The 27,632-nt window shown below is 47.2% G+C and overlaps 1 protein-coding gene across 6 annotated transcripts in view; it reads left to right on the top strand.

The window, feature by feature from the left end:
- The first annotated feature begins 1,602 nt into the window (after positions 1 to 1,602).
- CAPN11 (calpain 11) overlaps positions 1,603 to 27,632 on the top strand; it is a 37,909-nt gene continuing 11,879 nt past the window's right edge. For 2 of the 6 annotated variants that reach the window (XR_010791143.1, XM_066595226.1), the window contains exons 1-17: positions 6,793 to 6,840; positions 12,490 to 12,536; positions 16,628 to 16,877; positions 17,147 to 17,216; positions 19,468 to 19,586; positions 19,932 to 20,065; positions 20,280 to 20,448; positions 21,253 to 21,336; positions 21,447 to 21,532; positions 21,766 to 21,840; positions 22,136 to 22,296; positions 22,378 to 22,547; positions 22,816 to 22,827; positions 25,175 to 25,386; positions 26,036 to 26,075; positions 26,371 to 26,436; positions 26,521 to 26,578. Coding sequence is in view for 5 of the 6 variants with exons in the window: in XM_066595226.1 (XP_066451323.1) it covers positions 6,808 to 6,840; positions 12,490 to 12,536; positions 16,628 to 16,877; positions 17,147 to 17,216; positions 19,468 to 19,586; positions 19,932 to 20,065; positions 20,280 to 20,448; positions 21,253 to 21,336; positions 21,447 to 21,532; positions 21,766 to 21,840; positions 22,136 to 22,296; positions 22,378 to 22,547; positions 22,816 to 22,827; positions 25,175 to 25,386; positions 26,036 to 26,075; positions 26,371 to 26,436; positions 26,521 to 26,578 (1,786 nt within the window). In the remaining variant the exon portion in view is untranslated. Of the gene's footprint in view, positions 1,746 to 6,792; positions 6,841 to 12,489; positions 12,537 to 16,623; positions 16,878 to 17,146; positions 17,217 to 19,467; positions 19,587 to 19,931; positions 20,066 to 20,279; positions 20,449 to 21,252; positions 21,337 to 21,446; positions 21,533 to 21,765; positions 21,841 to 22,135; positions 22,297 to 22,377; positions 22,548 to 22,815; positions 22,828 to 25,174; positions 25,387 to 26,035; positions 26,076 to 26,370; positions 26,437 to 26,520; positions 26,579 to 27,632 lie in introns of those variants that run through there. The other 4 variants (XM_066595228.1, XM_066595227.1, XM_066595230.1 and 1 more) reach the window with 4 other exon arrangements.

Here is a 27,632-nt window from a genome sequence, read left to right as displayed (position 1 = left end):
TTCATCCGTCCGACAACTTCTAGGCGAGGGAAGTCACTGACAACAAGTGTGTATATATGTATACTCTCCTTCTAGGGGAGGAAAGTTACTGACAACAAGTGTGTATATATGTATACTCTCCTTCTAGGCGAGGGAAGTCACTGACAACAAGTGTGTATATATGTATACTCTCCTTCTAGGGGAGGGAAGTTACTGACAACAAGTGTGTATATATGTATACTCTCCTTCTAGGGGAGGGAAGTTACTGACAGTGAGTGTATATATGTATACTCTCCTTCTAGGAGATGGATTGGTTTTTATAGTGAGTATATGGTAAATGGTTATATTCACACGTCCAATTTTTTCATCTACCGACAGTCCGAGGCAAAAAAAAAAAATTCACAGCTTGTCCTTTTTTGTTGTGTTTCAGATAGAAATTGTCCATCCAAGCCTACGGGTGCGAGAGAAAAAAAACACACAATTGAGATAATTTTTTTTTGCATGTAACCATGGTAACTATTTTTAAAGTGTGTAGAACCTTTAATTATACCATTTGGACCATTTTGCATTTTTTTTGTAAGACAGATGAAAGTCAAGCAGAAAAAAACGGACAGAAACCGCAAAAAAAACTAATAAAAAAAAAAAAATCACAGGAAAAATTGTTCCGATTTTTCACGACAGCACAAATAAATGCCAGTATACCCTCAGCCTAATTTCAGACGGTATGGCGCTCGCCAACATGCAATGTCCCTGCGGATGTGAGGCGTATTTGTGTTAAAAACCCCTTACACCACTTCAGGGAAGCAGCGGTCTTTTGGCGCGGTTTTCAGTGGGAGACATGACATCACGCAGCGCGAGCCTTTGATGGTCCCATTGAACACAATGGAAGATGCGATGTGATCCGAGACCCTTCAGACAGGATGGAAGAGGCGCACGATGCACCGCCGGCCGCGGGAATCTGCAGCCAGTTAGACCGGTTGATCTTGTGGAATTCCGCAGCTGTAAATTTGTCTGCGTCCTGCGGCGATATTCTGTCCTGAGCTAAAAGTCCTTACGATCGGACCAGTATATATATATATATAGCGCCCCCCGAAGTCTGTGGGTGCGATTAATAAAAGGGATTGATGCGAATGCGGATTGATACTTGTGTGATGCCTTTTTTGCATATAAAACCCATGGTAACAATAAAAAAAAGTGTGCGGAACCTTTAATTACATCATCCGGCCCACAGAAATTGCGCAGAAAAATCCCAAAAGCGCAAAATATTCTGTGAAAATTGCACAAAAAAATTGGTCCTATTTTCCAGGACTTAAAAAAAACGTTTTCTACATCAACGCGGAAAAGATGTAGGTCTATTGACAATACTGGATCCTGAGGTCATTGTGACTTGATGAAATTACTCGCAGTGTGAACGCGCCCTGGCATCTCCTGGCATCTTCTGCGGCTCCTGGCATCTCCTGCGGCTCCTGGCAGCGGCTGCAGCACGTCTCGCCTGCTGCGGCTTTTTCTGTGACTCACGGACCCTGACAGCCTTTTCTGCAGGGTGTGCAGCTGTAGCTTTAAGAGATGAGACTCCTCCCCTTCCACCTCTGAGCCCGCCCACCAGCAGTGAGGGAGAGCCTGGGCTGATACAAAGTATCAGACAGCAGCTGCAGGGATTCCTCCTATATACATATATATATATATATATATATACACACATATATAGCTATATACAGGGGGCCGGGACCGCCAGCACCAGGCAGCGAGGACCCCAGCAGCGCTACGTAAGTATTATTAACCCTTTAGACTTTGGGGGGGGGACACACCCAGCTGCGGCTCTCTGACAGTTGTTAACCCTTTGCTGTCCTCTTATCGCCGATGGTAAATCCCATTACTTTCCCCCCAAACTTCTCCCTGACCGTACCCGGTTAACCCTGTCCCTGCCGGGAAGGAAGACGCTCTGCCTTCTGGATGCGGGATTTCAAGTTTATTTTGGGTGGTGCAGATTACCCAGAACCCCCAGGGGCAGTTGGCAACGGGCCCAGCGTGTTTAAATAACTTCCGTGAAGAGATGGATTATGAGTGTGAGAAGTGGCGCAGCGGACACGCGGGGCGTCACGGATGGGACTGCAGTCAGGGGCCCTCCAACAAGACAGAAACAGGCCCTTAAAGGGACACTACATCTGCAATCTCCCCACCCCAAACTATTGCTCCCTGTTATCTTCCCTTTCAGATGGGACAGTTATGGGTAATAGGATAGTGAATATAATCTTTTGCTCCCTGTTATCAGCCAGGCTAGGAGATGCCAACTCTAATGCAACACCTATAGAAGTCAATGTGCCGTTCCCTAAGAGCTGTGTGTGAAGAATAATCGTGCCGTACTCCATTGTGCGCGGCGTTAAAGCATTACTTCTAGAGCCGAATATGGAGCCTAGTGAAGACCTCATAGGGGGGCGTTCATCTAAGGGCTCATTCACACGGGTGTTTGTGATACGGAGAGCTTAAATCCTATTGATGTGCATTGGGGTATTCAGACAAGCGGGTTTCACGGACATATTTACGCGAGTGAAAAAGACTTGCCGCTTGTCCTGGATTGGTCCGTGATGCATACCGAAATTTCCCATTAAAGTCAAGGTGATCGTAGAAATACGCACTACTGTATGGCCGCCTACACAAGGGTGGATTTGCTTTGCGGAATCCAGGGCGGCCGACCGCTTCCGGGTTCCGCAGCAAATACCTTCTGTAGGATGCTATGGAAAAGCCCTTTTTCCTGCACACGATTGAAAATTAATTGCAATATTATTTTTAGGTTTTTTTTCTTTCTCGTGGAGGAAAAATTGCCGCATGCCCTTTATTTGCACGGACAAAGTCAATGGAAGCCGTTTAACCCGCGGCCTGTCTGCAATTCACATTGCAGAAAGGTCGCGGATTCCGCGTCACCGCTAGGCAATAACATGGGAAAAGCAGGGTTTAAAAAAAAAAATCTGTAGTGCGCATGTTTGACGGCGAGCCGTGTGAATAATCCGAGGTAGAGAAGAGAAGAAGTAATGACCGCTACGCACGGACGACAGCCGGGCGCAATGTCTGATTCCATTGCAGGCTCCTGCATGCAGAATCTGACCTGGTCGTGTGCAGCCGGACTTAAAAAGGGGTTGTCCCGCGGCAGCAAGTGGGTCTATACACTTCTGTATGGCCATAATAATGCACTTTGTAATGTACATTGTGCATTAATTATGAGCCATACAGAAGTTATAAGAAGGTTTTCACTTACCTGTTCCGTTGCTAGCGTCCTCGTTTCCATGGAGCCGACTAATTTTCGCCGTCTAATGGCCAAATTAGCCGCGCTTGCGCAGTCCGGGTCTTCTTCTGTTCTCAATGGGGCCGCTCGTGCAGGATGCCGGCTCCGTGTAGCTCCGCCCCGTCACGTGCCGATTCCAGCCAATCAGGAGGCTGGAATCGGCAATGGACCGCACAGAAGCCCTGCGGTCCACCGAGGGAGAAGATCCCGGCGGCCATCTTCAACCGGTAAGTAAGAAGTCACCGGAGCGCGGGGATTCAGGTAAGCGCTGTGCGGTTTTTTTTTAAGTCCCTGCATCGGGGTTGTCTCGCGCCGAACGGGGGGGGGGGGGGGGGTTGGAAAAAAAAAAAAACCGTTTCGGCGCGGGACAACCCCTTTAAGATGTCTCTGACTGTCTTCAGCACAGGAGATATTTACATCAGATGCAAGATGTGATGGATATCAGCCTCTCCTCTTCCAGTCACATCAGGGTTACCGGCCCTTTAAGCATTCCAAGTTGATATTTGTTTATATGTTTATTCAAAACACTGAATGAAGTGGATACATTGTATCGGCTCGGCTCACATTATCTTTTGTAGCACCTTTGCTGGTTTTCTTCCTCCAGATGGAGACTAGGAGGGCGCTGGCCTGCACCATAGGGGACAATATGTGAAATGGGACGTCTTCGGTTGTTATCTTGCATAGTTTATGTCCCTATCAGTCTTTTACACTGGACAGAAAAGTGCTGAGCATGGCAGTTCTCAGTCTCACATATTCTCCCCCATGCTGTTGTCCAGATTTTGTGCTGTTTACCGTCCCCCTGTAGCTTTCTGTACGAAGGACTGAATCGGCGCTGTTTTCACAAATCCTAATGTGAAGCCAGCTGAGGCTAGAGCTATATGGCGAATTTTGGTCGCAACAGCGGTTGTGTGACCAGAGATCACGGTGTGGCCTTGCGACAATGATGTGAATAGGATCACAGGGTGGGTCGTTCTTTCTCAGGCTTAATTGAATAGATCCGAAGGTGTGTGTGTGTGTATATATATATATATATATATATATATATATGAAAAGGCACAGACATGGTGTGATTAATTTCCTTAAAGCAATACCAACAGGATGTGTAGAGGAGTAAATACTTAATTAGTCCACTGTTCAGGGATGTGAAAGTTTTACAGTTTCTGAATTGGTGCTAGGGGGTCACCAGGCCTGTGTGTTATCTCTGCTATAGACTCATATTCTTCAATGCGATGTTCATTCCAGTCTTTAGAGTGTCAAAGGTGGTTATAAACTTGTACTCCCAAATTCTTCTATGATGTGGAGATTTCAAGCTGCCTTTTATTATAGTAACCTTTATATGTTCTATGTTGTGTTGTGGATCCAGAAATATGATTTTCAAACGGTCATCCTTGTGTAGGTATGATGGAGTTTCTTTGCAGTCTTCCTTAGTACCTCTAGCTGTAGATTGTAGGTCACTACTAGAGGTACATGACTGTTTCCCTCCTTCTCTGTGTATTGGAGTAGTTGACTTCTAGGTATCCTGGTGGCTCTGATGATTTGGCCATCAATTAAGGTGGGATGGTAGCCTTGATTTTCAGATGTAAATGTTCATCTGTCTGTTGGGTTAGAACAGATCTGGTTGTATCTGATGGCCTGGCTGTAGACAAAGGAATTTTCGATGTGGTCCCGTCCATAGCCCACCTTAAAAGGCAACTTCAAATCTCAACATCATAGAAGAATTTGGGTGTACAAGTTTATAACCATCTTTGACACTCTCAAGACTGGAATGAATATCAGAAGTGGATTGATGCATCACTGGAGAATATGAGGAGTGTAAAGCAGAGATAACACTCTAGCCTGGTGACCCCCTAACACCAATTCAGAGACCATAAAACTTTCACATCCCTTATCAGTGGACTAATTAAAGGGGTTGTCCCGCGCCGAAACGGGTTTTTTTTTTTTTCAATAGGCCCCCCGTTCGGCGCGAGACAAACCCAATGCATGTGTTAAAAACAAACAAACCGTTTAGTACTTACCCGAATCCCCGCTCTGCGGCGACTTCTTACTTACCTTACCAAGATGGCCGCCGGGATCTTCACCCACGATGCACTGCGGGTCTTCTCCCATGGTGCACCGTGGGCTCTGTGCGGTCCATTGCCGATTCCAGCCTCCTGATTGGCTGGAATCGGCACACGTGATGGGGCGGAGCTACGCGATGACGCGTAGAAGGGGCGGAGCCAGAACTCCGTTCGTGCCGAGACCCAAGAGAAGGCAGAAGACCCTTCTGCGCAAGCGCGTCTAATCGGGAGATTAGACGTTGAAATTAGATGGCACCATGGCGACGGGGACGCCAGCAACGGAGCAGGTAAGTGAATAACTTCTGTATGGCTCATATTTAATGCACGATGTATATTACAAAGTGCATTAATATGGCCATACAGAAGTGTATACCCCCACTTGCTTTCTCGGGACAACCCCTTTAAGTATTAACTCCTCTACTCATCCTGTTCTGGTATTGTTTTAAGTGGAGATTAATCACACCGTGTCTGTGCCTTTTGATATGTGTGTAATACTTATATAGAATATATATGCCTCTTCAGATCTATTCCATTATGCCTGAGGAAGAACCCTTAGTAGGTTGGAAAGCTCGCTATAACATCATGTATTTTTGTTAGCCCTTAAAAGATATCATACTACAAGATGACTTGGTTTCTCTAACTGGGAACAATCACATTTCACTCTACTGCCTAAGGGCGCATTCAGACGCCCGTATATCGGCCGCGTATTCACGCCGGCCGATATACGGCATCTCTCTCTGCAGGGGGAGGAGGCTGGAAGAGCCGGGAGCAGTGCTCTGAGCTCCCGCCCCCTCTCTTCCTCCTTTCCACCCCCTGCACTATTTTCAATGAGGACAGGTGAGACGGGGGCAGAGCTAATTCCCTGAACTTAGCCACACCCCCTTTCAGTGCACATAGTGCAGAAGGGCGGGGAGGGGGTAGAGAGGAGGCAATGAGGGGGCGGAGCTCAGAGCACTGCTTCTGGCTCTTCCAGCCTCCTCCCCCCTACAGAGAGAGACGCCGTATATCGGCCGGCGTGAATACCCGGGCGATATACGGTCGTCTGAATGCGCCCTAACACTGTACCAAACTTTTTTTTGTTTTACCTGTCAAGGCAGTAGCTTTGGGGCACCATGCCTGTTACCAGTGACACGTGCCTCGTATCTTGGGGCCTAATGGTGCCAGTGGTGAGCGGATGTCATCTGTCACCCTATCAGCCCCCAAGCAAGTCTGGCATCTCTGTACTTCTGTTTCGCCCTGCCATAGGCATAATGTGTCAATGAAGAGATCACATGATCAAGTCCTCTGGGCGACTAAAACAATATGTAAACAGCTGATCGCCCCGAGTCCCGCTCTCAGCAACCCGACAATCAACTGTTTCTGCTGGGAGAAGCTTTGACCAGCCAGCCAGTTCTCATTCGGTTAGCAGCATTAGAGATCTGCTTTACAGCAGCCTCAAAGACCCGAGAGACAGCGGAGGACAGGAGGGGACCTATTGATTGGTTTTGGAGAATGTTTTGTGACCAGTGCAGGGAAGGGGATGAGGTAAGCTGTGGCAATCACATATAGACTTCTATGGGAAAGTGTTGTGAGCATGCTCTGTGGCCTTTGCAAGGAGGACAAGAAGGTGAGCTGTGACCATCATCTATAGACTATTTTGTGGGCATGCTCTGTGACCTGTGCAGGGAGAGAAGGAGGTGAGCTCTGACTGTCAAATATGGACTTCAATAGGAGAGTGCTAGGGGCCGCTCAGTGACCTATTTTGGGAGGGAAATGAGGTAAGCTTTGACCATTACCTATAAACCAATATGAGAGCGTTTTGTGGGCATGCTCTGTGAACTGTGCAATAGGGGGAAGGAGGTGAGCTGTGACTGTTGCCTATAGACTTCTATTGGAGAGTCTTGTGGGCATACTTTCTGACCTGTGCAGAGAGGGGAGGAGGTGATCTGTGACCATCACCTATAGTGAATGGTGGATCCTCTGCGAACTAATATATATATATATAATGTCCCCTTTCATTCTAATTCTACCTGTGATCATGGCTATTCAATTGGTCATTTTCTGCTGTCACGTTCCCTTTTAAAGGGGTTATCAAGGGTTAGAAAAACATGGCTGCTTTCTTCTAAACACACCGCCACCATTATCCATAGGGCTGTGTATGGTATTGCAGCTGAGCTCCATTGAAGTGAATTGGAGCTGAGCTGCAATACCAGACACAACCCACAAAGAAGGGTAGCGCTGTGTTTGGAAGAAAGCCATGTTTTTTTTAACCTTTTGATAACCCCTTTAAGACTCGTCAATAAGGAGTACGGCAAGCGGCACCTCTGTCTCCATCTGAGTCATTACCTGCAGGGTGTGAATAGGTACGCAGACAGAGCTGCTAGAGTTCTGCAATGTTTACCTGTCGCAGGTGAGGCATGAGAATTGGGTGAGGAGTGGAGCCCTTGTTGTATGTCCTGTCCGCTAATATTTACCTGTTACAGGTGAGGCACCGCTCCTTTGTACACAAGCGGTCACCGTCAGAAGAATGGGGCATTCATGTGACGGAGGTCAGAATTTGAAAGATACGAGACAGAAACTCTGAAGGCGGCGCCATCACCGTACAGAATCCGGCGCTTGGGGGTCCTTCACACAAGTGTGTGCCCGTTCGTGCGCGCCTCAGCACAACCTTTTTGCGCACTGAAGGAGGCTTTTTTTTTTAGTGCTGATCGGCGTATTGTGCCATACTTTTTCCGCCCACAGGGCATGCTCATTGGCACGGAGTGAAAAAAGACTCCCTGCTTGAAATATCTAATTAGGCCTCTTACATGGGCACTTTTTTTTTACAGCACTTAGCGGGCATTTGAAACTGAGCCGCCATTCATTTTAGCGCGGCATTTCTAACGCGTTCTAAACACTATGTTCAATTTATCGGCGTTGCGGTGCTTTTTAATGCAGTGCGTCCCTCATTGAAATCAACGGGATGCGTTAAGATCACAGTAAAACGTTGTGCGCTATTTTCAATGCAGCCTTCCATGCCACCGGAAGGGGGAAACGGAAGTGGTGATGGCATCAGCTTGCTTTGCTTGTGTTCATACTCTGCTAAAAATGCAGTAACAACACAGGCCAATGCTCACAAAAACATTGCGTGAAAAAACGCATTATTTTTACAAACGCCTGTGTGAGCGGCGCCGGTCTAATGAGCTCCAGTGGGCTCTTTTCCCAGCTGAGTTATGCAGCATATTACATCTCCTTGCGTATTGCATTTGCGCCCCCCCCCCCCCCCCCTTCCCCGATGACTTCTACTGGCATCTAGTAGCGCATGCTGCAGGGTTCTTTGTGCAACCGAAATGTGCGTGAAAAATCTGGAAATGTGAACAAACTCACTGAAATGAATGGGTTCTATTCTCTGCGCACATAAATGTTATATACGCCCGTGAGAAGGAGGGTCGGAATCGATTGGTTTTACTTTAATTGGCACCACAATTCTCCTGATTGGTGGATCGTTAAGGGGTTTTATGTAAATAACCTGCCAACCATGAAAAGAGGAAGACTTCTGCAACTTTCCAATATACTTCAATTCTGCACTGTTTACGAGACCTCTGCTTGCTGTCAGTGAATGAGAACTGTTGTCCACATTCAGAGGCAGTTTGGCACAAGATTTATACAAGATGCACAAATCTCACAGGAATATCAACCCCATTCTTTTGAATGGGGTCATATGCATGAGATATATATATATATATATATATATATATTATTATATTTTTATTTTTTTTATAAAATGGTTGAGATGCATTAAAAACCATGAAAATCGAGCTGTTAGAAAAACTCCATTTGACGGAGCGCTGGTCTGCAAAGCCCCATTGAGATCTATGATGGTGTGTACCGCGATTAGTGCGGCATTTGAAACGCCATCCTAATCGCAGTAAAAAGCGGGCTGTGTGAGAGCGGCCTAATACCGCAGCCGCTGCACAAGTCTCTGGCAGTTTGCTGCAATGTGTCGGTTTAGAGTTTGGTTGACTTAGCTCGCAGAGCATTATCTAGACTGGATACAATTGTAACCACTTCTCAGTTGCACGCAGGACTAGCTGTGTGCAGGTTTACTGCCTCTAAGGCCTCATGTCCACGGGTGGGTCGGGTGCCGTGAGCAAGAGCCCCACCGCGGAATCCCACCCTGCCCGCGGCATTACTTACTGTGCATGTGACAGAGACGCACACGCTTTAAGCTACGGGCACCCATAATTTTCTATGCACGGGTTGAACTCCGGAATAACCGCACAGATGCCCCACGCGGATCCCAAAATTCAAACCCACCCGTGGGCATTAGCCCTAAGGCCTCCCTCACACGGGTGCTTTTTTCCGTGATTAACGCAACGTTTTCAGCACCGCACTAATCGCGGTACAATGCTCCCACTGTTCTCAAAGGACTCCCCTCGATCGCGCTGCAATTTTCGAGCGCAGTCTGTTCTATTTTTGATGTTTAGCGCACCTGGTCCATGATGAGGTATGCTAAATTCGGCTGTCGGCCGCAGGGAGCTGCAGCCGAAAGTGAAAGTAAAGTCACGGCACTTTGCTGAACACCCGTGTCAGGGAGGCCCGAGACAAGTGTTCTCATTCACTGACAGCAAACAGAGATCTTGAACATGACAATAGAAACAAGAAGACTAAGAAAGTTGCAAAACTTTCAATTTCTAAATCCTTATGTGCATAAAACCAGAACGCTCTGTAACCTTTTACTCCTCTTCTTGGCAGACACCACTGCTTTGGGATTTGTTACAATGTAACAGTTCAGGTAACATTTACAGATGTAGCAACACCCAACGGGCGCTGCCCCGCATCTGATTACTGAACGTCCGGTGTGCTACGCTATTTGCATATCCGTTACTTTGCAATAACTGCGGCTCTACGCAAAAAGCATAGACACCCTACGATACCTACATTGTGCCAGTCAAGCCTGGCACTGCTACATCTGTATTAGTTTAGAGTCCAGGGCAGTGGAGCTTGTTGCTGCTGATGTATTTAGCTCACAGGGGTTGTCTAACCTGATACATTGTAACAAACCCTCAGCTGTGTGAACAGAAGTGGGTCTGCCACCACTTTTGTGTGAACGTCCTCTTCTAATGGTGGATCTACTGTACACAGAGCTCAGATATTGGGGATAAACCATAGCTACCATGTGTCTCCTCATATCCGCAGCTTTGTATATACAGTGAGGGGTTGCTATGAGGTCCCCGCTGCGTCTTCTGAGCGGCAGTACCAATATGGCAACAGTTCCTAGAAAAATGTCCACTACAACAAAACAGAGGAAATCCCAAATCTCTTGTTCTAGTAACATTAGATTGTCAGCTCCTGGGACCAAGGTCTCGTTGGTTCCAGAACGGGATGATAGGAGAACTCGCAGTAAAATGCTGTAGCAGGGTTCACTTCCACACGGTTCTCCAGAACTGCGCCCGTTTCCGGGAGCTGATAAGAAGCGGACGTGTTGTGTGATAACTGGAGGGAAATGCTCTCTATAAATATTTGACTAGTAATTGTGGAAGTGAGAATTTACAAGAACTGATGGCAGAAGCAATTGCACAGACATTATATATAAAGCAGTATATAGCATCAGCCTACTACTGCAATCAGCGCTGTATGCTCAGTGATGTCACTACTGCTGGGATATAGAGAAGTGACTGTGCCATAGATGCTTCTCTTACAGAGCAGTGTGACAGATGCCTACTAAAAGCCCAAGTGTAAGATTGGCAAAGGGACCGGACTATATGACCCCCCCCCCCCCATTCTCTGCATCCTTCTGAGCCTTATATATTCTATATGTACTTTATGTTCTAGATATGTTGTAGCCCCTAAGATGGCATAAGAGTAAGTTTTAGAGATGAGCGAGCATACTCGCTAAGGACAATTGCTCGATCGAGTATCTCCCCGCTCGGAAGAAAAGGTTCGGCTGCCGGCGCGGGTGACAGGTGAGTTGCGGCCATGAGCAGGGGGGAGAGAGGGAGAGAGAGATCTCCCCTCCGTTCCTCCCCGCTCTCCCCCGCCGCTCCACGCCCGCTGCTGGCAGCCGAATCTTTGCTCCCGAGCGGGCAGGTACTCGTTAAGGGCAATTCTCGATCGAGCAAATGCCCTTAGCGAGTATGCTCGCTCATCTCTAGTAAGTTTGCGTTACTTGGGGTTATGTGGGTGCCCATTGCGGTTCCATTTTGCAGGTTCTTCACGTCCCAGTCCCCATTTTTCTCTCCCTGGATTTGAGAAGATGAGTACATATATGGATTCCATATATCTCTAGATACATTCTAGAGATATATGGAATTTCTAGAATCTATCCAGGCTGTATATCTGTGTACTGTGTGGTGAACTATAGGGGCTGTCATTTTTGAGTTTTGTCTCTTCTATTCCTGCACTAATTCTTAGCTGTTTCTAGTGTGGGGGTGTCTTTGCATGGTCTTCTGTAAGTTTCTCTGTACTATCTCTTTCCACTCTGTCATTACTGTTCATAGATGTTTCTCTTATAGGACATTATGACCTGATGCATACTGAAAACCCAAGTGTAAAAGTTGGCAGAGAGACCACCATCCCTCACTATACAAATTCTCCCATCCTCCTGGGTCCTATATACTTTACATGTAGTTTACTTTCCAGATATGTGGTGGATCCTCAAGATGACATATGAATAAGTTTACGTTACTTAAGGTTATGTGGGTGCCCATTGCGGTTCCATTTTTAAGTCACAGCAATTCCCCCTCTCTGGACTCAGGGAGATTAGTACATATATGAGCATGTATAGTATATCAGACATGTCTCTAATGTATCCAGACTATATATATATATATATATATAATTGTACAGCGTGGATAACTATAAGGGCTTTTTTTGCAGTTTTGTTTCTATTATAAACCTACACGAGCTTTCAGCTGTTTCTGGTATGGAGTGTCTTTGCATGGTCTTCTGTAAGATACAGATTGTCCATACTATCTCCTATGACTCCACCACACCTATCCAGTGAGAATGGGGTGTAGTGTTATATCATTGGCAGAGAATGGAGGGAAATAGCAAGAGCGTTATAGGTATTATAGTGGTTATAGGGAGGCCTTATAATGTCCGGCAAATACTCACTCTTAACTATTTCTTCATGATTTTGTAAATTTTTACTTTTCTCACCATCTTCTTTCTTTTTATTTTACTTACCTGCAATCAACATCTCTCTGGCTCCAGCTCTCACACACACTGCTGCTTGGCACACATGGCGGCGATGTTCTCAGGTATGTAGGCTTCAGATCTGCTCCTCAGAGGTGGCCGAGTCTAGTGGTGGAGGGACCGTAATTGGTTCTAAAATTGGGCTTGGTCATCAAGTAACTGGCATGGAGTGCAGGTAGAAAGATGGGGCTGGCCTGGAGGTGGCAGGATAGAGGCGGGCATGGCGCTCAGGCGTGGATAGAATATGGCCAGGAGGGTGTCTTGTGGTGGATTTGAATCGGTTGCAACATAAGCCAAAGAATCAGTCACGAGGTGGTAATGGTCAAAACTTTTTTTCCAAAGTCCTGCCATATATAAAATAATGCTCTTCGTTATTACCAAAGCTCCTCCCATCACCTCCTACCATTATCCCTGCAGGGCAGTCCAGGCGGACTGTGAGGGGGATATCGGACCGAGGGTTGGACTTTGGGGTGAGATGTCGGACCGGGGGTCTGAACTTTGGTATCCTGGGGTGCAGCAGACCTGTCTGACAGCAGCTTGTCCTCCTCTGCCCATTGACACGCGTGATGTTGAGCTGAGCATCCGTATTTATTTGTGACGGTCAAGGAAGATAGAACCGTTCACCTCTTGTACCTCCTCGTAGTTAGTAATCGCGCCCCGCACAGATCCGGCCTCCACAGGTCTGCGGCTTCTGAGCGGGAGCAGCTGTATAAATATTTATATGATTAGTCATATTAACGATCCTTATTAGGCAGCTGGATGATTGCGGGATTTAGCGTCTCGCACAACTTACTGGAGGATTCTGGGTAATGTAGAAATCCTAGAGAGACGGCGACAGCTGGAAACCTCCAGAGTCAATGAGGGCATAAAACATCGCGCAGAAGGATGTGGCGTTTATAGGGGATAGTAAAACGCTGAAAATCATCACACCTAAACCACAAAAAAAGTATGTCCAAAAAATACCGGACCCTCCCTGTATAACGCACTGATAGGCCTGTATTCTGCTTGTGCGGAAAGCAGTAAGATGGCAGCATAACCGCACCAGAACTGCTCAATGCATAGATGCTGTACCAGAGCCAAGCTCAGTACATTAATATGGCACCAAAACCAAGCTCCATTCATACAGCACCAGAACTAAGCTCAGCACATGAATACAACAGCAGAACCAAGCTCATAACATAGATGCAGCATCCGAATCAAGCACATAGCATAAATACAGCACCAGACCCAAGGTCAGTACATAGATGCAGTACCAGAACCTACATTATAACATGGATACAGTCCCAGAATCAAGTGCATAACCTATGTACAGTAGCAGAGCTAAGTGATTGTGTTGCAGGGGTACTGATTGGCTAACAGCGGTGCCTTGGAACATCAGAGAGGAGGAGACAGAGCCGGAAGTAGGATGATTCGCGTATCTCCACAAGACTCTGCCACACAGTACAAGATCATCATTTGCCTGGGCAGATTGCCCCCAGCCTGCATCTTTCTGATACCACCCTACAAGCTGGTGGCCGGCGCCCTGTGGAGCAGCACAGGTCACACGTAGCCAAGGTCAGCAGTGGTGACATCACAGCACAGTGATGTCATCAGTTGTAGAGCAGCAGGATTATTATGGTATGTGAGTGTAGATGAGCGCTGGTCGCTGCTTCATTCACTGCTGGGATTTGGCTCGGGTTCAGTGCTGACTCAGGGCCCAGCGATGGGGCGCCCGCCGGGATGAGGCCTGGATGTAATCTGCATCTGCAGTGTTAGACAAGAGCAGGGGCTTTGAGCGTTGAACATATGGTACTACCCAGGCAGAGTGGCAGAATCTGGGTGCTGCCTGGTATCCTGGGGGGCATGAGGCTGTAATGAGGTAGAGGATTCTTGCATGGCATGGGGGATGTTATTAAAGGGACAGTCCAGTCAAAACTAATCTACTGTGTTCTGCCAGTACAGGGTCTGCGTGCAGCAGAGAGTCCCTGTCAGGCTCCGCCTCCTCACACCCGCAGAGCACAGTGTGTTGTTTTTTTCATGTACTGTCCCTTTAAATCTCATAATCAGCTGTTATATGGAAATGTGGGTGTAGAGAAAACCTCATGTAGTTCCTCTATATGTACAGTAGTCAGACTATTACAGTACTGAATTATGTGCAGCACATCGCTCCATCCTCCCTCTACTTCCTCACAGCAACATAGTGATATATCCTGCAGATTATTACATGACTGGCCTCTAGAGTCCTGCAGACCATTACTCTGTGTACCTCTGATAGATATATAGTGATATATCCTGCAGATCGCATCACTGTCCTCTCTAGAGATCTGCAGAACATCGCTCTGTCCTCTATAGCTCCTGATAGATATAGTGATATATGCTGCAGATTATTACACCACTGACCTCTCTAGGGATCTGCAGAACCTCTCTCTGCTCTATCTACCTCCTGCAGATTATTTCGCACCTCTTGGTACACACCTGCAGAGCTTCCTTTATATGTTCCTCCTCCGGTGTGTTCATTAATCTGTGTAATTAGGATGAGGGCGAGACGATGACCCCGAGTAAATATTCTATATTATGTGCTGTCAGAGTTGGGGAGGGGCAGATATTACCAGCACCCCTCCCCGCATATTGTAATAAGTGCACCCCTATAATCTGCTGATTTGATTGGTGTATGCCGCGCACCACGTACTTACAAGCTGGGACTGAGGACTCGTTAGGCTGGGTTCCCACAGGACAGAAATCCTGCAGCTTGGCCGCACCGAAAAGCCGCAAGATTTCCGTCAGAGAGCCGCAGCTTCAAAACCCACAGCATTTCGCCGCGTGTTTTGGAGCGGTTCGGCCCCGGCATTCTGTTGCAGCTTTCTCTCCCCATAGAGAGGAATGAGGTTGCAACGGAAAAAAAAAAAGAATTGACATGCTGCGGCTGTCAATTCCGCACTGCATCGCCGGTTTTGCTCGGCTTTGTCACAACGGATTGGCCGCCCCGTGTGGACGAGATTTTTGCAAAATCTCGTCCACATGGCTGGCTAATGCCGGGATTAGGAGCCGCGGGCGGATTTGCCGCACGGAATTTCCGTGGCAAATCCATCCCATGTGAACCCAGCCTTTCCGGTTCCTATAACACTTGCTTATCTAGGCTCCAGCAGAATAATAGGAATATTGCCCTGCTCACTAGTGATCCTGAGCTGGGGGGCAATTAAGTAGACTAGTGTTCACACCACCTCCCATTCCCAATCCTTTCACTGTAACGATAGTCGTCAGCAACGCTTTTCAAAATAATGTAATCAGTGATAGTGATTACAGTGCAGTTACCTCCAGGGATTACAGGTGACCTCTCCTCTGATTGGAGTTGTGTGTTCTTCATTTTTCTTATTTGGACCCAGACCGTTACAATGACTTCTTCCAACCATGCCTTGTCTCTACACGTTCCTCCCATCGTGCTGCTACCCCACTGTCACTCTACCTCTTCATAGTAATAGTGACTACTCTTTATGCCATAAACACTGTTACAGCCCTCACTTTGTCCCCCATACAGTAAGTGCCACCGCACAGTAATAATGCCCACTACAAGAAGTGTTGCCTCCTTTGTACCGTAAGTACTGGTGCCTTCTTGTGCCAACACATTGCTAATTCCACTTTGTGCCCCTCACAGGATAATAAGATTCTGGGACGGTTTGGGCTGCCATGGGAGCCTCAAGATCTCAATAGCCACACAAATGGCTCCTATGATAATCTGCCACTCATGTGGCGATTACCTTCATTTTGCAACAGCCTGTAAACTGAGATGGTTTTCTTTATTGGTCATGCCAGTTGTGCTGACATCTAGTGGCTAGAATGAAAACTTCAATAGTTCATCATTTATTCTACCCTGAGAAGACTGCAGGTAACTCCAGTCTGTGAAGGAAATTCTTGTCCAGAGAATCATGTGTCCTATGGTCAGTGATGAATTGTATAACACATTAGTTGTGTATCTGCCGCTGGTGACGCCACCTTCCTTATCTTTGACTCCCACATTCACTATGTAGTATCTCTCTCAAAGACTCCATCAGTCTTCCATAATCTGCCGACAACCTCCTCCTGGCTGGTCATCATTCATCTGACGCTCCCTTGGCACCGTATGGATACCCTGCTGCCATGTGTCCTGGGTTTCTTATGGTTCCCATTTTCTTTCAGACAGGAAGATGATGCCCTTTGGTGGGATCGCATCAAAGCTGCAGATCGATAGGCTGAAGGCGGCAGGTGTGGGATCTCATGACTGCGCCGTAAAATACCTCAACCAGGATTATGAGAGTTTACGTCAGTCCTGCCTGGAGGACGGCACTCTGTTTGAGGACCCCCACTTCCCAGCCGTCACTTCATCCCTGGGCTTCAAGGAACTAGGTCCAGGCTCCAGCAAAGTACAAGGGGTCCGATGGAAGCGGCCAACGGTGAGTACCGCTGTGGGGTCTACCATGAGGCCTAGAGTGAAGGAGTCCTGTGTACTGGGACTTCTATATAGATGCAGCACATTACGTCCTCTAATCCTTTACTATTAGAGATGGTAAATGTGACTGTGGAGGGGTGACTTGGTAGGGTGGATGGGGGGTCTCATAAATATTCAGATCACAGAGAGTCTTTATGTAGGGTGGGTTTCTCTCATTTTTATTCAGAGGGTTCTGTGACAGTATGATGACACCCCCTTTGTTTCTCTTTGTAGGAAATTGTCTCGGATCCGCAGTTCATTGTTGGTGGAGCCACCAGAACGGACATCTGTCAGGGGGCCCTGGGTGAGTGTGTGTCATGGTGTGTAACACGACATCTCCCGCAATGCAATGCAGCAGAAGAGCACGGGCCGCACAAACACTAACCCAATAGGGGGCATCAAGCCTGAGATCTAACAGGAGAGCAACAGAATTGTAGCCACAGCTCTGGATGTGACTAGAGTATAGTTATTATGAGTATGTACTAGTAACAGTCGGCGATGGCGCTCCACAGTGATAAGACATCGGCGGGTCCTCCTGTCCACCCTGCACTGTGACCTGGGCCCAACCGCAGCGGCTCAGCGACTAATTATAGACAGAGCATTTCTGGTTAATCCTTAACTCCTTTATTGCTGGACAGAATGTTTTGCATCGTTCTTCTATACAATACTAATACTCACACGGCCATCCACCTTCCCGGCATAGAAATGGCCTGCACTGCCAGGTATCCATATCCGCGGCCACCCAAGTGAGGTTAATGCTTAGTAGGGTCGATACTGCTTTATGTTTCATTCATACTTGGCGCTTTTAATTATACATCCTACTAATGTTACTAATCTAGTAATTTTTATATATTTATATATATATATATATTTTTTTTTTATCGTTATGACGATGTATTTTTTTAATGAAGTTACTTTTTCGTCCGTTTATCATTTTTATTTAGTTATTAGCTGTCCGCACTCCTATGAATTCATTCATTGCATGTAGCGCTCTCTTCGCCACTAAGGTAGAATTTTGATGAATTAATATTACGTTCTATAAAGGCCAACTGTTACGACCGTCCTGCCTACTCATCAACTATTAACTACCGTGTTTCCCCGAAAATAAGACAGTGTCTTATATTAATTTTTGTTCAAAAAGGTTTAACTTTTTTACATGTATAGCTGCCTGGACACTATTTAAATTGACTTTTTAAATTAACTGTTAGCAGGGCTTAATTTTGGAGTAGGGCTTATATTTCAAGCGTCCTCAAAAAGCCTGAAAAATCATTTTGCATCCTCAAAAATTCTGGAAAATCATGCTGTGTCTTATTTTCAGGGAAACGGGGTATCTATTTTATTATTTAAGTCTACTAATTTTATCCTTGTTCTTATTCTTTCTTGAATTTTATTTTTTTGTTTCCCCGCTCCTCTAACTTATTTTTCATCTTTCTCTGCATATTTGTATTGTGTAGTACTCCATCCAGCCATTTCTGAGGAAGAGGCTGTGTTCTCGAAACACGTCATATTGTATATGTGCTGGCTGTTTAATTAATTCATAAAGAAGAATCCTACCTCATCCCTTTGTCTAAATGTGCTTTACATTATAAGGCCTGCAGCAGGGGCGTAACTATAGAGGGTGCAGGGGATGCGGTTGCACCCGGGCCCAGGAGCCTTAGGGGGCCCATAAGGCCTCTCTTCCCCATATAGGGAGCCGAGTACTATGAATTATAGTTGGGGGCCCTGTTACAGGTTTTGCATTGGGGTCCAGAAGCTTCAAGTTCTGTTTCTGTGCAGCATGGTTTAGGTATGGGTATGGGTACAGATAGAGGGGGGGCCCTAGCTCACGTTTTGCATCAGGGCCCCTGAGCCTTTAGTTACGCCCCTGGCCTGCAGCTATGGTCGGTGATTTTCTTTCTTTTACAATTAGCACTTACATCATAAAGGGCACCGATATACACCATTCTGTATGTAGGGGGCACATAATTTCATAGTTCAGGGGGTTCAAAGCAAACAATTGTTACTCGGCACCCAGCAGCAGAGTACTTGGGGTGGTCCATGGTGGCTCCACTGACGAACAAGCTGTTTTAAGTAAGTTTTTCCCTGAAGGGGAAATAATTGACTGATTTTTACATACATGTCTAGTAAGTAGATGCTGCCTCCTGCTCGTGATGTGGAAGCAGAGCTCCCTTTTATCGTGTTCCTGCATCTCTAATTGTCAGTTGGGGCATAAAGAACTGATCGGAGGAAGTCTAGTCACTGGGACTGGATGCACCAGACCCCTGTTCTCATGATCGGTGGTGGTCTCAGCGGTCCAACCCTGTTCTGCCTCCATTCACTAGTGATGAATGTAAAACCACAGGAACGATTATCGCTGGAATGACCTGCTGGGCATCTTTGCCCGACAGGTTGTCCCATGTAAAAGGGCTTTTGGAGTATCAATGCATACTATGCACAGTGTGCACCAGGTAGTCAGAGAAGCAGTTCGGCCAACTTTGTGTCTCCATGCACAGGAAATTTCTTTAATCATTGGCCCGATTCTGGGGTCCTGATGGTCAAGGTCTGGTTCTTTGTAGGTGACTGCTGGCTCTTGGCTGCTATTGGTTCTTTGACATTGAACGAGGATCTCCTGCACCGCGTTGTTCCTCATGGGCAGAGCTTCCAGGATGACTATGCAGGAATTTTCCATTTCCAGGTATGACACACACGTCGCTTGACTGGATGATGTCATCACTTCATGGGTAACTTGTATAGACGTAACACATGTTGTGACCATATCCACACCCAGTGCACAACCCTATAGATGGCGGCATACTGCACCCATGGAATACAGTACTAGACTTTATTGCTGGGGGCTGATGTATGCCATAATGATGTTGTACACGTAGGCCCATCTACATACACACAAACAGTGGCTAAACATAACTTTTTCAGAAGTAGACCCTTAATATAAAATGATGATGGAGGTTATAGTTACAAACTCCGCCCCCTCTCTCCATGTCTTCTAACTTTACCATTTATGTTGTCTCCTTGTCTCTAGATGTGGCAGTTCGGAGAGTGGGTGGACGTGGTGGTCGATGACCGCTTGCCGGTGAAGGATGGAGAATTGGTTTTTGTTCACTCTGCTGAGTGCTCAGAGTTCTGGAGTGCGCTGCTGGAGAAAGCCTACGCCAAGTGAGTAATCGTAGTGTTGCCTCTGGGGCATTAGGTAGCATGGAGTCGCCCAGCCATCTACCTGAGGTAGTGCAATCTCGCCCCTCACCTGGTGCAGCAGGTAGTGTAGTGTTTCCTTCGCCCACCAATTGAGGCAACAGGCGAAACTGTGTTACCTCCCCCACTTTGGGCAGCAAGTATATCTAATATCCATGTTCCTCCCTCTCCGCTACAGATTGAACGGCAACTATGAGGCGCTCTCAGGAGGCAGCACCACCGAGGGATTTGAAGACTTCACTGGTGGTGTCGCAATGATGTACGAACTGCGAAAAGCCCCACGTGACCTAGACAAGATCATCACCCGAGCATTGGAGCGAGGGTCCCTGCTGGGCTGCTCCATTGATGTAAGTAGCTGCATCTTTCCAAACACAAGTTATCATTCACATATGAATAGCTTCTCTATTTATAATGTGCTATTGTCATCTGTTATCTGTCAGCTGAGGACCTGTTTAATGAGTTCTAGTTAATCTATAACCACAGCAGCCATTTAGAAAACTCTTCTCCGCACTGAAAACCATATTCACAGATGTCTAATGCTTCATTTACATGGAGCAATTAGCGTTCGGGAAATAATTGAAACGAAACTGAACGATAATCATTCAGCCTAAACGCGGCCGGCGACTGAACGACGAGCGACAATCGGGAGGTTTTCGTTCAGTTTCAGCCGGCATAAAAATCTTGGGCACTTACCGTGCTAGTTAAGGGTTTCACATAGGAATGTGAAACGATGAACGATAAGTGCCCAAGGACTGCGCTAGTGCAAGTGCGAACAAACTAGTGATGACATCACCAGCTGGTTCCATTGGGCAAACAAGAATCGTGAGATTCTTAGCCTGTGTAAAAGAGGCATAAGAGTAGAAATGACTGCTGGAGCTGTGCCTATCGATGTTAGAATATGGTTTCCTTGTGAGGACCTAGATATGGTTAATATTTCAACCTAGGGGTCTTTCATAACATGTGACCACATCTTGCGTCTGTAGATAGTCATTACTGCTGGGCCTGTGCTGCCCTGGGCTCCCCAAAATGAGCTGTTTGTTTCTATAGCATAATGGACTCTGTGCGGCTCCCATGGCGGTGCCCAAATAGTTTTGTGATTATTTACTTCTTACCATCTTTCTAATCTTGAGTCTTTCTTTTGGTTTTCTCAGATAACTAGTTCCTTTGACATGGAAGCCATCACCTTCAAGAAGTTGGTGAAAGGCCATGCATATTCTGTAACTGGTCTTAAAGAGGTGGGAACAGCGATAAACTCTCTAAGAACTAATACAGGAAGAGGCTGCAGCCTGCAATGATCAAGTGCATTAGACACAAGGACTTCAAATGTCATTTCCTCCACTAATAGGTAAATTACCGAGGTGAGGTGGAGAAGCTTATCCGTGTTCGTAATCCTTGGGGCCAAGTGGAGTGGACTGGAGCCTGGAGCGATAAGTAAGATTGATTATATATGTTCTATGAAGCTTCACTATGACTTCTTACGCTATGCTTGATCATCTGATGGTTGACGGACCTGTAGATGTCATGTAGAAGTTCCTCTTCTTCATTATTCGACCTGCTATGAAACTATTACTCCTGAGGCTGTTGGGGCATGCTGAGAGTTGTAGTGTCACACCAGCTGGGGACCAATGATGTAGAGAACGACCTTTGTCATTTGTTTTCTTCAGCTCTTCTGAATGGAATGAGGTTGATCCTTCAGAGCGGGAAGACCTGCGTCTAAAGATGGAAGATGGGGAGTTTTGGTAAGTGGTCAGTCAATGTTCCTTAATAGGGTTTTCTCAATAGTTTAGTCTTTGATATTTAATGAATTGTCCCCCATTGTTGGGGTCATAGACAGGCAGAAGACCTGCTGACACCAATGTCACCAAACACCTCCCATACCCTGAGCACATGGAGAAAAGTGATGAGTTGGGAGTTTCGGACCCCTGTTAATGATCTCTCTGTGCTATATAGAGCTCCTATAGTATGTCCCCCTAGTTGGCCATCTTTAGCATTCACCTTACAGTAGACCACTTGGTCTTCTCTGCTGTTCCCCAGGATGTCCTTCAAAGAATTTCTGCGACAGTTTTCACGACTGGAGATCTGTAATCTCACCCCCGATGCACTCTGCAAAGATGATGTTAGCAAGTGGCACACAACCATGTATGAGGGGACCTGGCGGAGGGGGAGCACTGCTGGAGGCTGCAGGAATAACCCAGGTAGGAGGAGCGGGTGGTTAATGAACCCCACTACTCTTTATAGGCACCATATAATCGCCATGATGCTGTTTCTGGTTGCAGCCACTTTCTGGATCAACCCTCAGTTTAAGATCACACTTTTGGAAGAGGATGACGACCCAGATGATAACGAGCTAGCCTGCAGCTTTCTGGTGGCACTTATGCAGAAGAACCGGAGGAAAGAGCGAAAGGTTGGCGGAGACATGCACACCATCGGCTTTGCTGTGTATGAGGTGAGATCCTGCCAGATGTATAATAATGGGGTTTTCACATAAAAGTGCTGCTCACCCTCAGCTGGAAGTAAATCTGACCTGTTCTCTAGATAGGTGTAGAAGGGTCTCGTGATCAGAATCTGGAGGATATTGTCTCCATGGCATTCATAAAATAGTCCTTTTATCAGTCTCAGGGATGGGGGAGGGTCGTCCTGTGAGGCTTAATGTTTGGGTTTCATTTTTGTCACCATGTGATTCCTTGTCTTCTTTTTCTTCTTGTTCCCTTTAGGTCCCTGATGAGGTACGTGCAGCACACATGGAGTATGGAGTGTAATGGGTACAATGATGCATTGTGTAGCTGGGCATATGTTGGGGGTTCAGGATAAGATTTAATACCAGAAGATGTGAAAAGAGGGCTCATATCCAGACTAGTACCCTTCCTAGGTCTGGAGCAGTAAGTAGCTCAGGGTAATCTGGGACCTGGGGGGATGGATTGGTATGGCCCTATGCATACTAGTAAATTTAGCTAGGATTGGCACCATGGGTCTGGTTGAGGATGCTGGGGGGTACATGCAGGAGTTTGGGTTTTGTAATATAATACAATCCTGGAAAACTATGCATTACTGTTAAACTGTTTTTGGACTCTATCTCTTCATTTCCTTCTCCTCCTTTTCCTTTCTTCCTCTTCCCCTTTCTTCATCTTCTCTATCATCCTTCCTCTGCCTCTTCTCCTCATCCTGCCTTCCTCTGCCTCTTCTCCTCATCCTGCCTTCCTCTGCCTCTTCTCCTCATCCTGCCTTCCTCTGCCCCTCTTCTCCTCATCCTGCCTTCCTCTGCCCCTCTTCTCCTCATCCTGCCTTCCTCTGCCCCTCTTCTCCTCATCCTGCCTTCCTCTGCCCCTCTTCTCCTCATCCTGCCTTCCTCTGCCCCTCTTCTCCTCATCCTGCCTTCCTCTGCCCCTCTTCTCCTCATCCTGCCTTCCTCTGCCCCTCTTCTCCTCATCCTGCCTTCCTCTGCCCCTCTTCTCCTCATCCTGCCTTCCTCTGCCCCTCTTCTCCTCATCCTGCCTTCCTCTGCCCCTCTTCTCCTCATCCTGCCTTCCTCTGCCCCTCTTCTCCTCATCCTGCCTTCCTCTGCCCCTCTTCTCCTCATCCTGCCTTCCCCTGCCCCTCTTCTCCTCATCCTGCCTTCCCCTGCCCCTCTTCTCCTCATCCTGCCTTCCCCTGCCCCTCTTCTCCTCATCCTGCCTTCCCCTGCCCCTCTTCTCCTCATCCTGCCTTCCCCTGCCCCTCTTCTCCTCATCCTGCCTTCCCCTGCCCCTCTTCTCCTCATCCTGCCTTCCCCTGCCCCTCTTCTCCTCATCCTGCCTTCCCCTGGCCCTCTTCTCCTCATCCTGCCTTCCCCTGGCCCTCTTCTCCTCATCCTGCCTTCCCCTGGCCCTCTTCTCCTCATCCTGCCTTCCCCTGGCCCTCTTCTCCTCATCCTGCCTTCCCCTGGCCCTCTTCTCCTCATCCTGCCTTCCCCTGGCCCTCTTCTCCTCATCCTGCCTTCCCCTGGCCCTCTTCTCCTCATCCTGCCTTCCCCTGGCCCTCTTCTCCTCATCCTGCCTTCCCCTGGCCCTCTTCTCCTCATCCTGCCTTCCCCTGGCCCTCTTCTCCTCATCCTGCCTTCCCCTGGCCCTCTTCTCCCGGTCCTGCCTTCCCCTGGCCCTCTTCTCCCCGTCCTGCCTTCCCATGGCCCTCTTCTCCCCGTCCTGCCTTCCCATGGCCCTCTTCTCCCCGTCCTGCCTTCCCCTGGCCCTTTTTCTTCTCCTCCCCGTCCTGCCTTCCCCTGGCCCTCTTCTCCTCCTCTCCGTCCTGCCTTCCCCCTGGCCCTCTTCTCCTCCTCTCCGTCCTGCCTTCCCCCGGGCCCTCTTCTCCTCCTCTCCGTCCTGCCTTCTCCTGGCCCTCTTCTCCTCCTCCCCGGCCTGCCTTCCCCCGGCCCTCTTCTCCTCATCCCACAGTAGTGTATATTTGCTGCTTTTGTTAAAGGGTTTTCTGGGACTTTAATTTAGATCATAGATATCAGGTCAGTGGGATTCTGACTCTCTGCACTCCTTTTCCTATTTTATCTATCCTACTTTCTTCCCCTTGTTTTTTTCCTCCTCTACTTCTCCCTCGTTCTTCCTCTTCTTCCTCTTTTCTTTTGCTCCAGCTTCTTCTCCTTCTCAACAGTATTTTTATATTTGCTGTTTTTGTTACTGTTTTCTGGAACTTTAATGCTGATTACTTTCCTTTAGGACACTTATCATATATAGCAGATAAGTTGGTGTCGGCACTTTAACCATTTAGTTGTATGAAGGGGCTGTTGCACCCTCTAGATTGTATACCAGGCAGAGTGCTGCACATTGCTGTGCCATTCATTGGAATGAGACAAAGTTCCAGAAAGGCCATGTGACCAATGAACATGGGGCTGCAGAGCTTAGGCAAACTTTATGGTCTCTCCCTCGCTTTGAGCCGCCATCAAGCATTTGATCAGTGAGTGTCCTGGGAGTCTGACCTTCACGGATCCTAAGGATAGGTTGTCAATATTAAAGTCCCGGATGACCCCTTTAACGATTTTGACTTCTAGGATAAGTTCTCATTGTCTTGACACACTTCACTCCACAGTTCAAGGGCTGCCAGAATGTACACCTTAAGAAGGATTTCTTTCTGAGACACCAATCTTGTGCCCGCTCCGAAACCTTCATAAACCTACGAGAAGTGAGCAACCAGATCCGGCTGCCCCCGGGGGAGTACATCGTTGTCCCATCCACCTTCGAAGCGAACAAGGAGGGAGACTTCGTGCTGAGGGTCTTCACTGAAAAACAGTCGGAGACAGAGTGAGTGTGGGAGGAGCCAGTCCTGGAACAGGGTGGAGTCTAATGTACACCTATATACTACGGGCTGTTCCCCCAAACCAAGAGATTTACTCTATATAATCCAGAACTTCCACATATAATAATGCAGTGTGGTTGATATAAACTCCCTGCTTTACTTACATCTAGTAGCATCTTCTACACTGATCACATCCAGAGCTGCATTCACAATTGTTCTGTTAGAATCACACTTTATACTCCAGTCACATCTAGAACTGATATACTATTTTGCTGTTGCATCATATCCCATACACCAGTCACATCCAGAGCTGTAATTACAGTTCTGCTCTTACATCACATTTTATAATCTAGTCCCATCTAGAGCTGCATTTACTACTCTGCTGTCACTACATCTTATACACAAGTCACATCTAGAGCTGCATTTACAATTCTGCTGTTAGATCGCATCTTATACTCCAGGCACATCCAGAGCTGCAGTGACAGTTCTTCTGGTGACTTCTTAGAATAACTATTCAGGCACGCACTAGTAGCTGTACCCCACATGCTGCCATCGTTCATCGTCTGCCCTCGTGTACACCTTGTATGGATGTATTACTGGGGTGTAGACTGTTGGGGTTCACCTTCTCACCAGCTGTTCTTCATGTCCCCCCAGGGAGCTGGATGAAGAGGTGTCTGCGGATCTTCAAGATGAGGTAAGGCGCGGACTTCATGTTGCTGCCATACAAAGAATTCCATCGTTACAATGTGTCAGCCTAGAGTTCTTTAACTTGCAGAGAATTGCTCCACTGATACATTGTAACAAATCTTCAGCTGCGTGAGCAGGATGAGGTCAGGAGAGATTTCAGCCTCCTAGATATAAACTAGGATGTTCCCATTCACTGACAGCAATCAGGTGGAAGATATATTGAATGTCACCTTTCATGCTTCGGATGGTTCTACCGGTCTTTGAGGGTCTGAGCTGCTTCACATGATTCCTTCTCTTCTCAGGAGGAGATCACAGAGGACGATGTGGACGATTCCTTTAAGAACATGTTCCAGCAGCTGGCAGGAGCCGTGAGTGGAGGAGGGGCGGTCTGAGTTCTGCTGCTTTAGACTGGATGGTGATTTTAAGTGATTGCTCCGTTTTTATTCCCTCAGGACATGGAGATCAGCGTCTTTGAGCTGCGGACCATCCTCAACAGAGTGGTGACCAGACGTGAGTGACCGCTGAAGGGTATACTCCAGTCACATGCAGAGCTGCAATTACAATTCTGCTCTTACATCACACGTTGTTATACTCCAGTCACATCCAAAGCTGCAGTCGCTGGTTCCTGCTTGGCATTGCCATAGCTAAACTTCCAAGCAGCCGTGTCTGCACCAGGATACACTGTACAGTGCTGCTGTGAACCCTACATCTCTCACAATGCACTGCAGCAGATCATAGAAACACTAAACCAGCAGAGGGATGAGACGGATGTAAAGCTCTGTAGTCTGAGTGTTCATTGGAATCCAGCAGAATAGTGAGTGCAGCTCTGTAGTATAATACAGGATGTAACTCAGGATCAGTACAGGATAAGTAATGTATGTACACAGTGACTCCACCAGCAGAATAGTGAGTGCAGCTCTGGAGTATAATACAGGATGTAACTCAGGATCAGTACAGGATAAGTAATGTATGTACACAGTGACTCCACCAGCAGAATAGTGAGTGCAGCTCTGGAGTATAATACAGGATGTAACTCAGGATCAGTACAGGATAAGTAATGTATGTACACAGTGACTCCAGCAGCAGAATAGTGAGTGCAGCTCTGGGGTATAATACTGGATGTAACTCAGGATCAGTACAGGATAAGTATTTAGAGCTACCTTGAGTTAGGCTTCCTATACACGGCCGAGTGTGACATCGGCCATGAATCTCGGCTCTATATCGCGCTTGTGAACATATGATGTACCTGCAGATGCGAGGCATTTTGCTGTCAAAGACGCCATCCCTTCTGGGAAGTTGCAGTCCTCTGGCGCGGCTTTCAACCACAGTGGAGGATCAGCAAGTGTTTCCTGTTGTTTTAATTGGGAAACCTTGCATCGCCCTCGCGTGCACCTCACACGCCGTCTGATGCCTTCTACAGTCCCATTGAAAATATTTAGTGATGCGTTCCGAGGAACGTGAAGAATTAGAGTATGCCACGAAAAATCGCTCATGTATGTGACTCCATTCAAAAGAATTGGGTTCACATTTGTGTGAGATTTGTGCGTCTGGCAATGCAGGAATC

The sequence above is a fragment of the Eleutherodactylus coqui genome, chromosome 3, assembly GCF_035609145.1.
Source record: "Eleutherodactylus coqui strain aEleCoq1 chromosome 3, aEleCoq1.hap1, whole genome shotgun sequence".
NCBI classification, from domain to species: Eukaryota; Metazoa; Chordata; class Amphibia; order Anura; family Eleutherodactylidae; genus Eleutherodactylus; species Eleutherodactylus coqui.
Note: the sequence above shows the minus strand (reverse complement) of the source record. Positions and strands in the feature narration are given on the sequence as shown.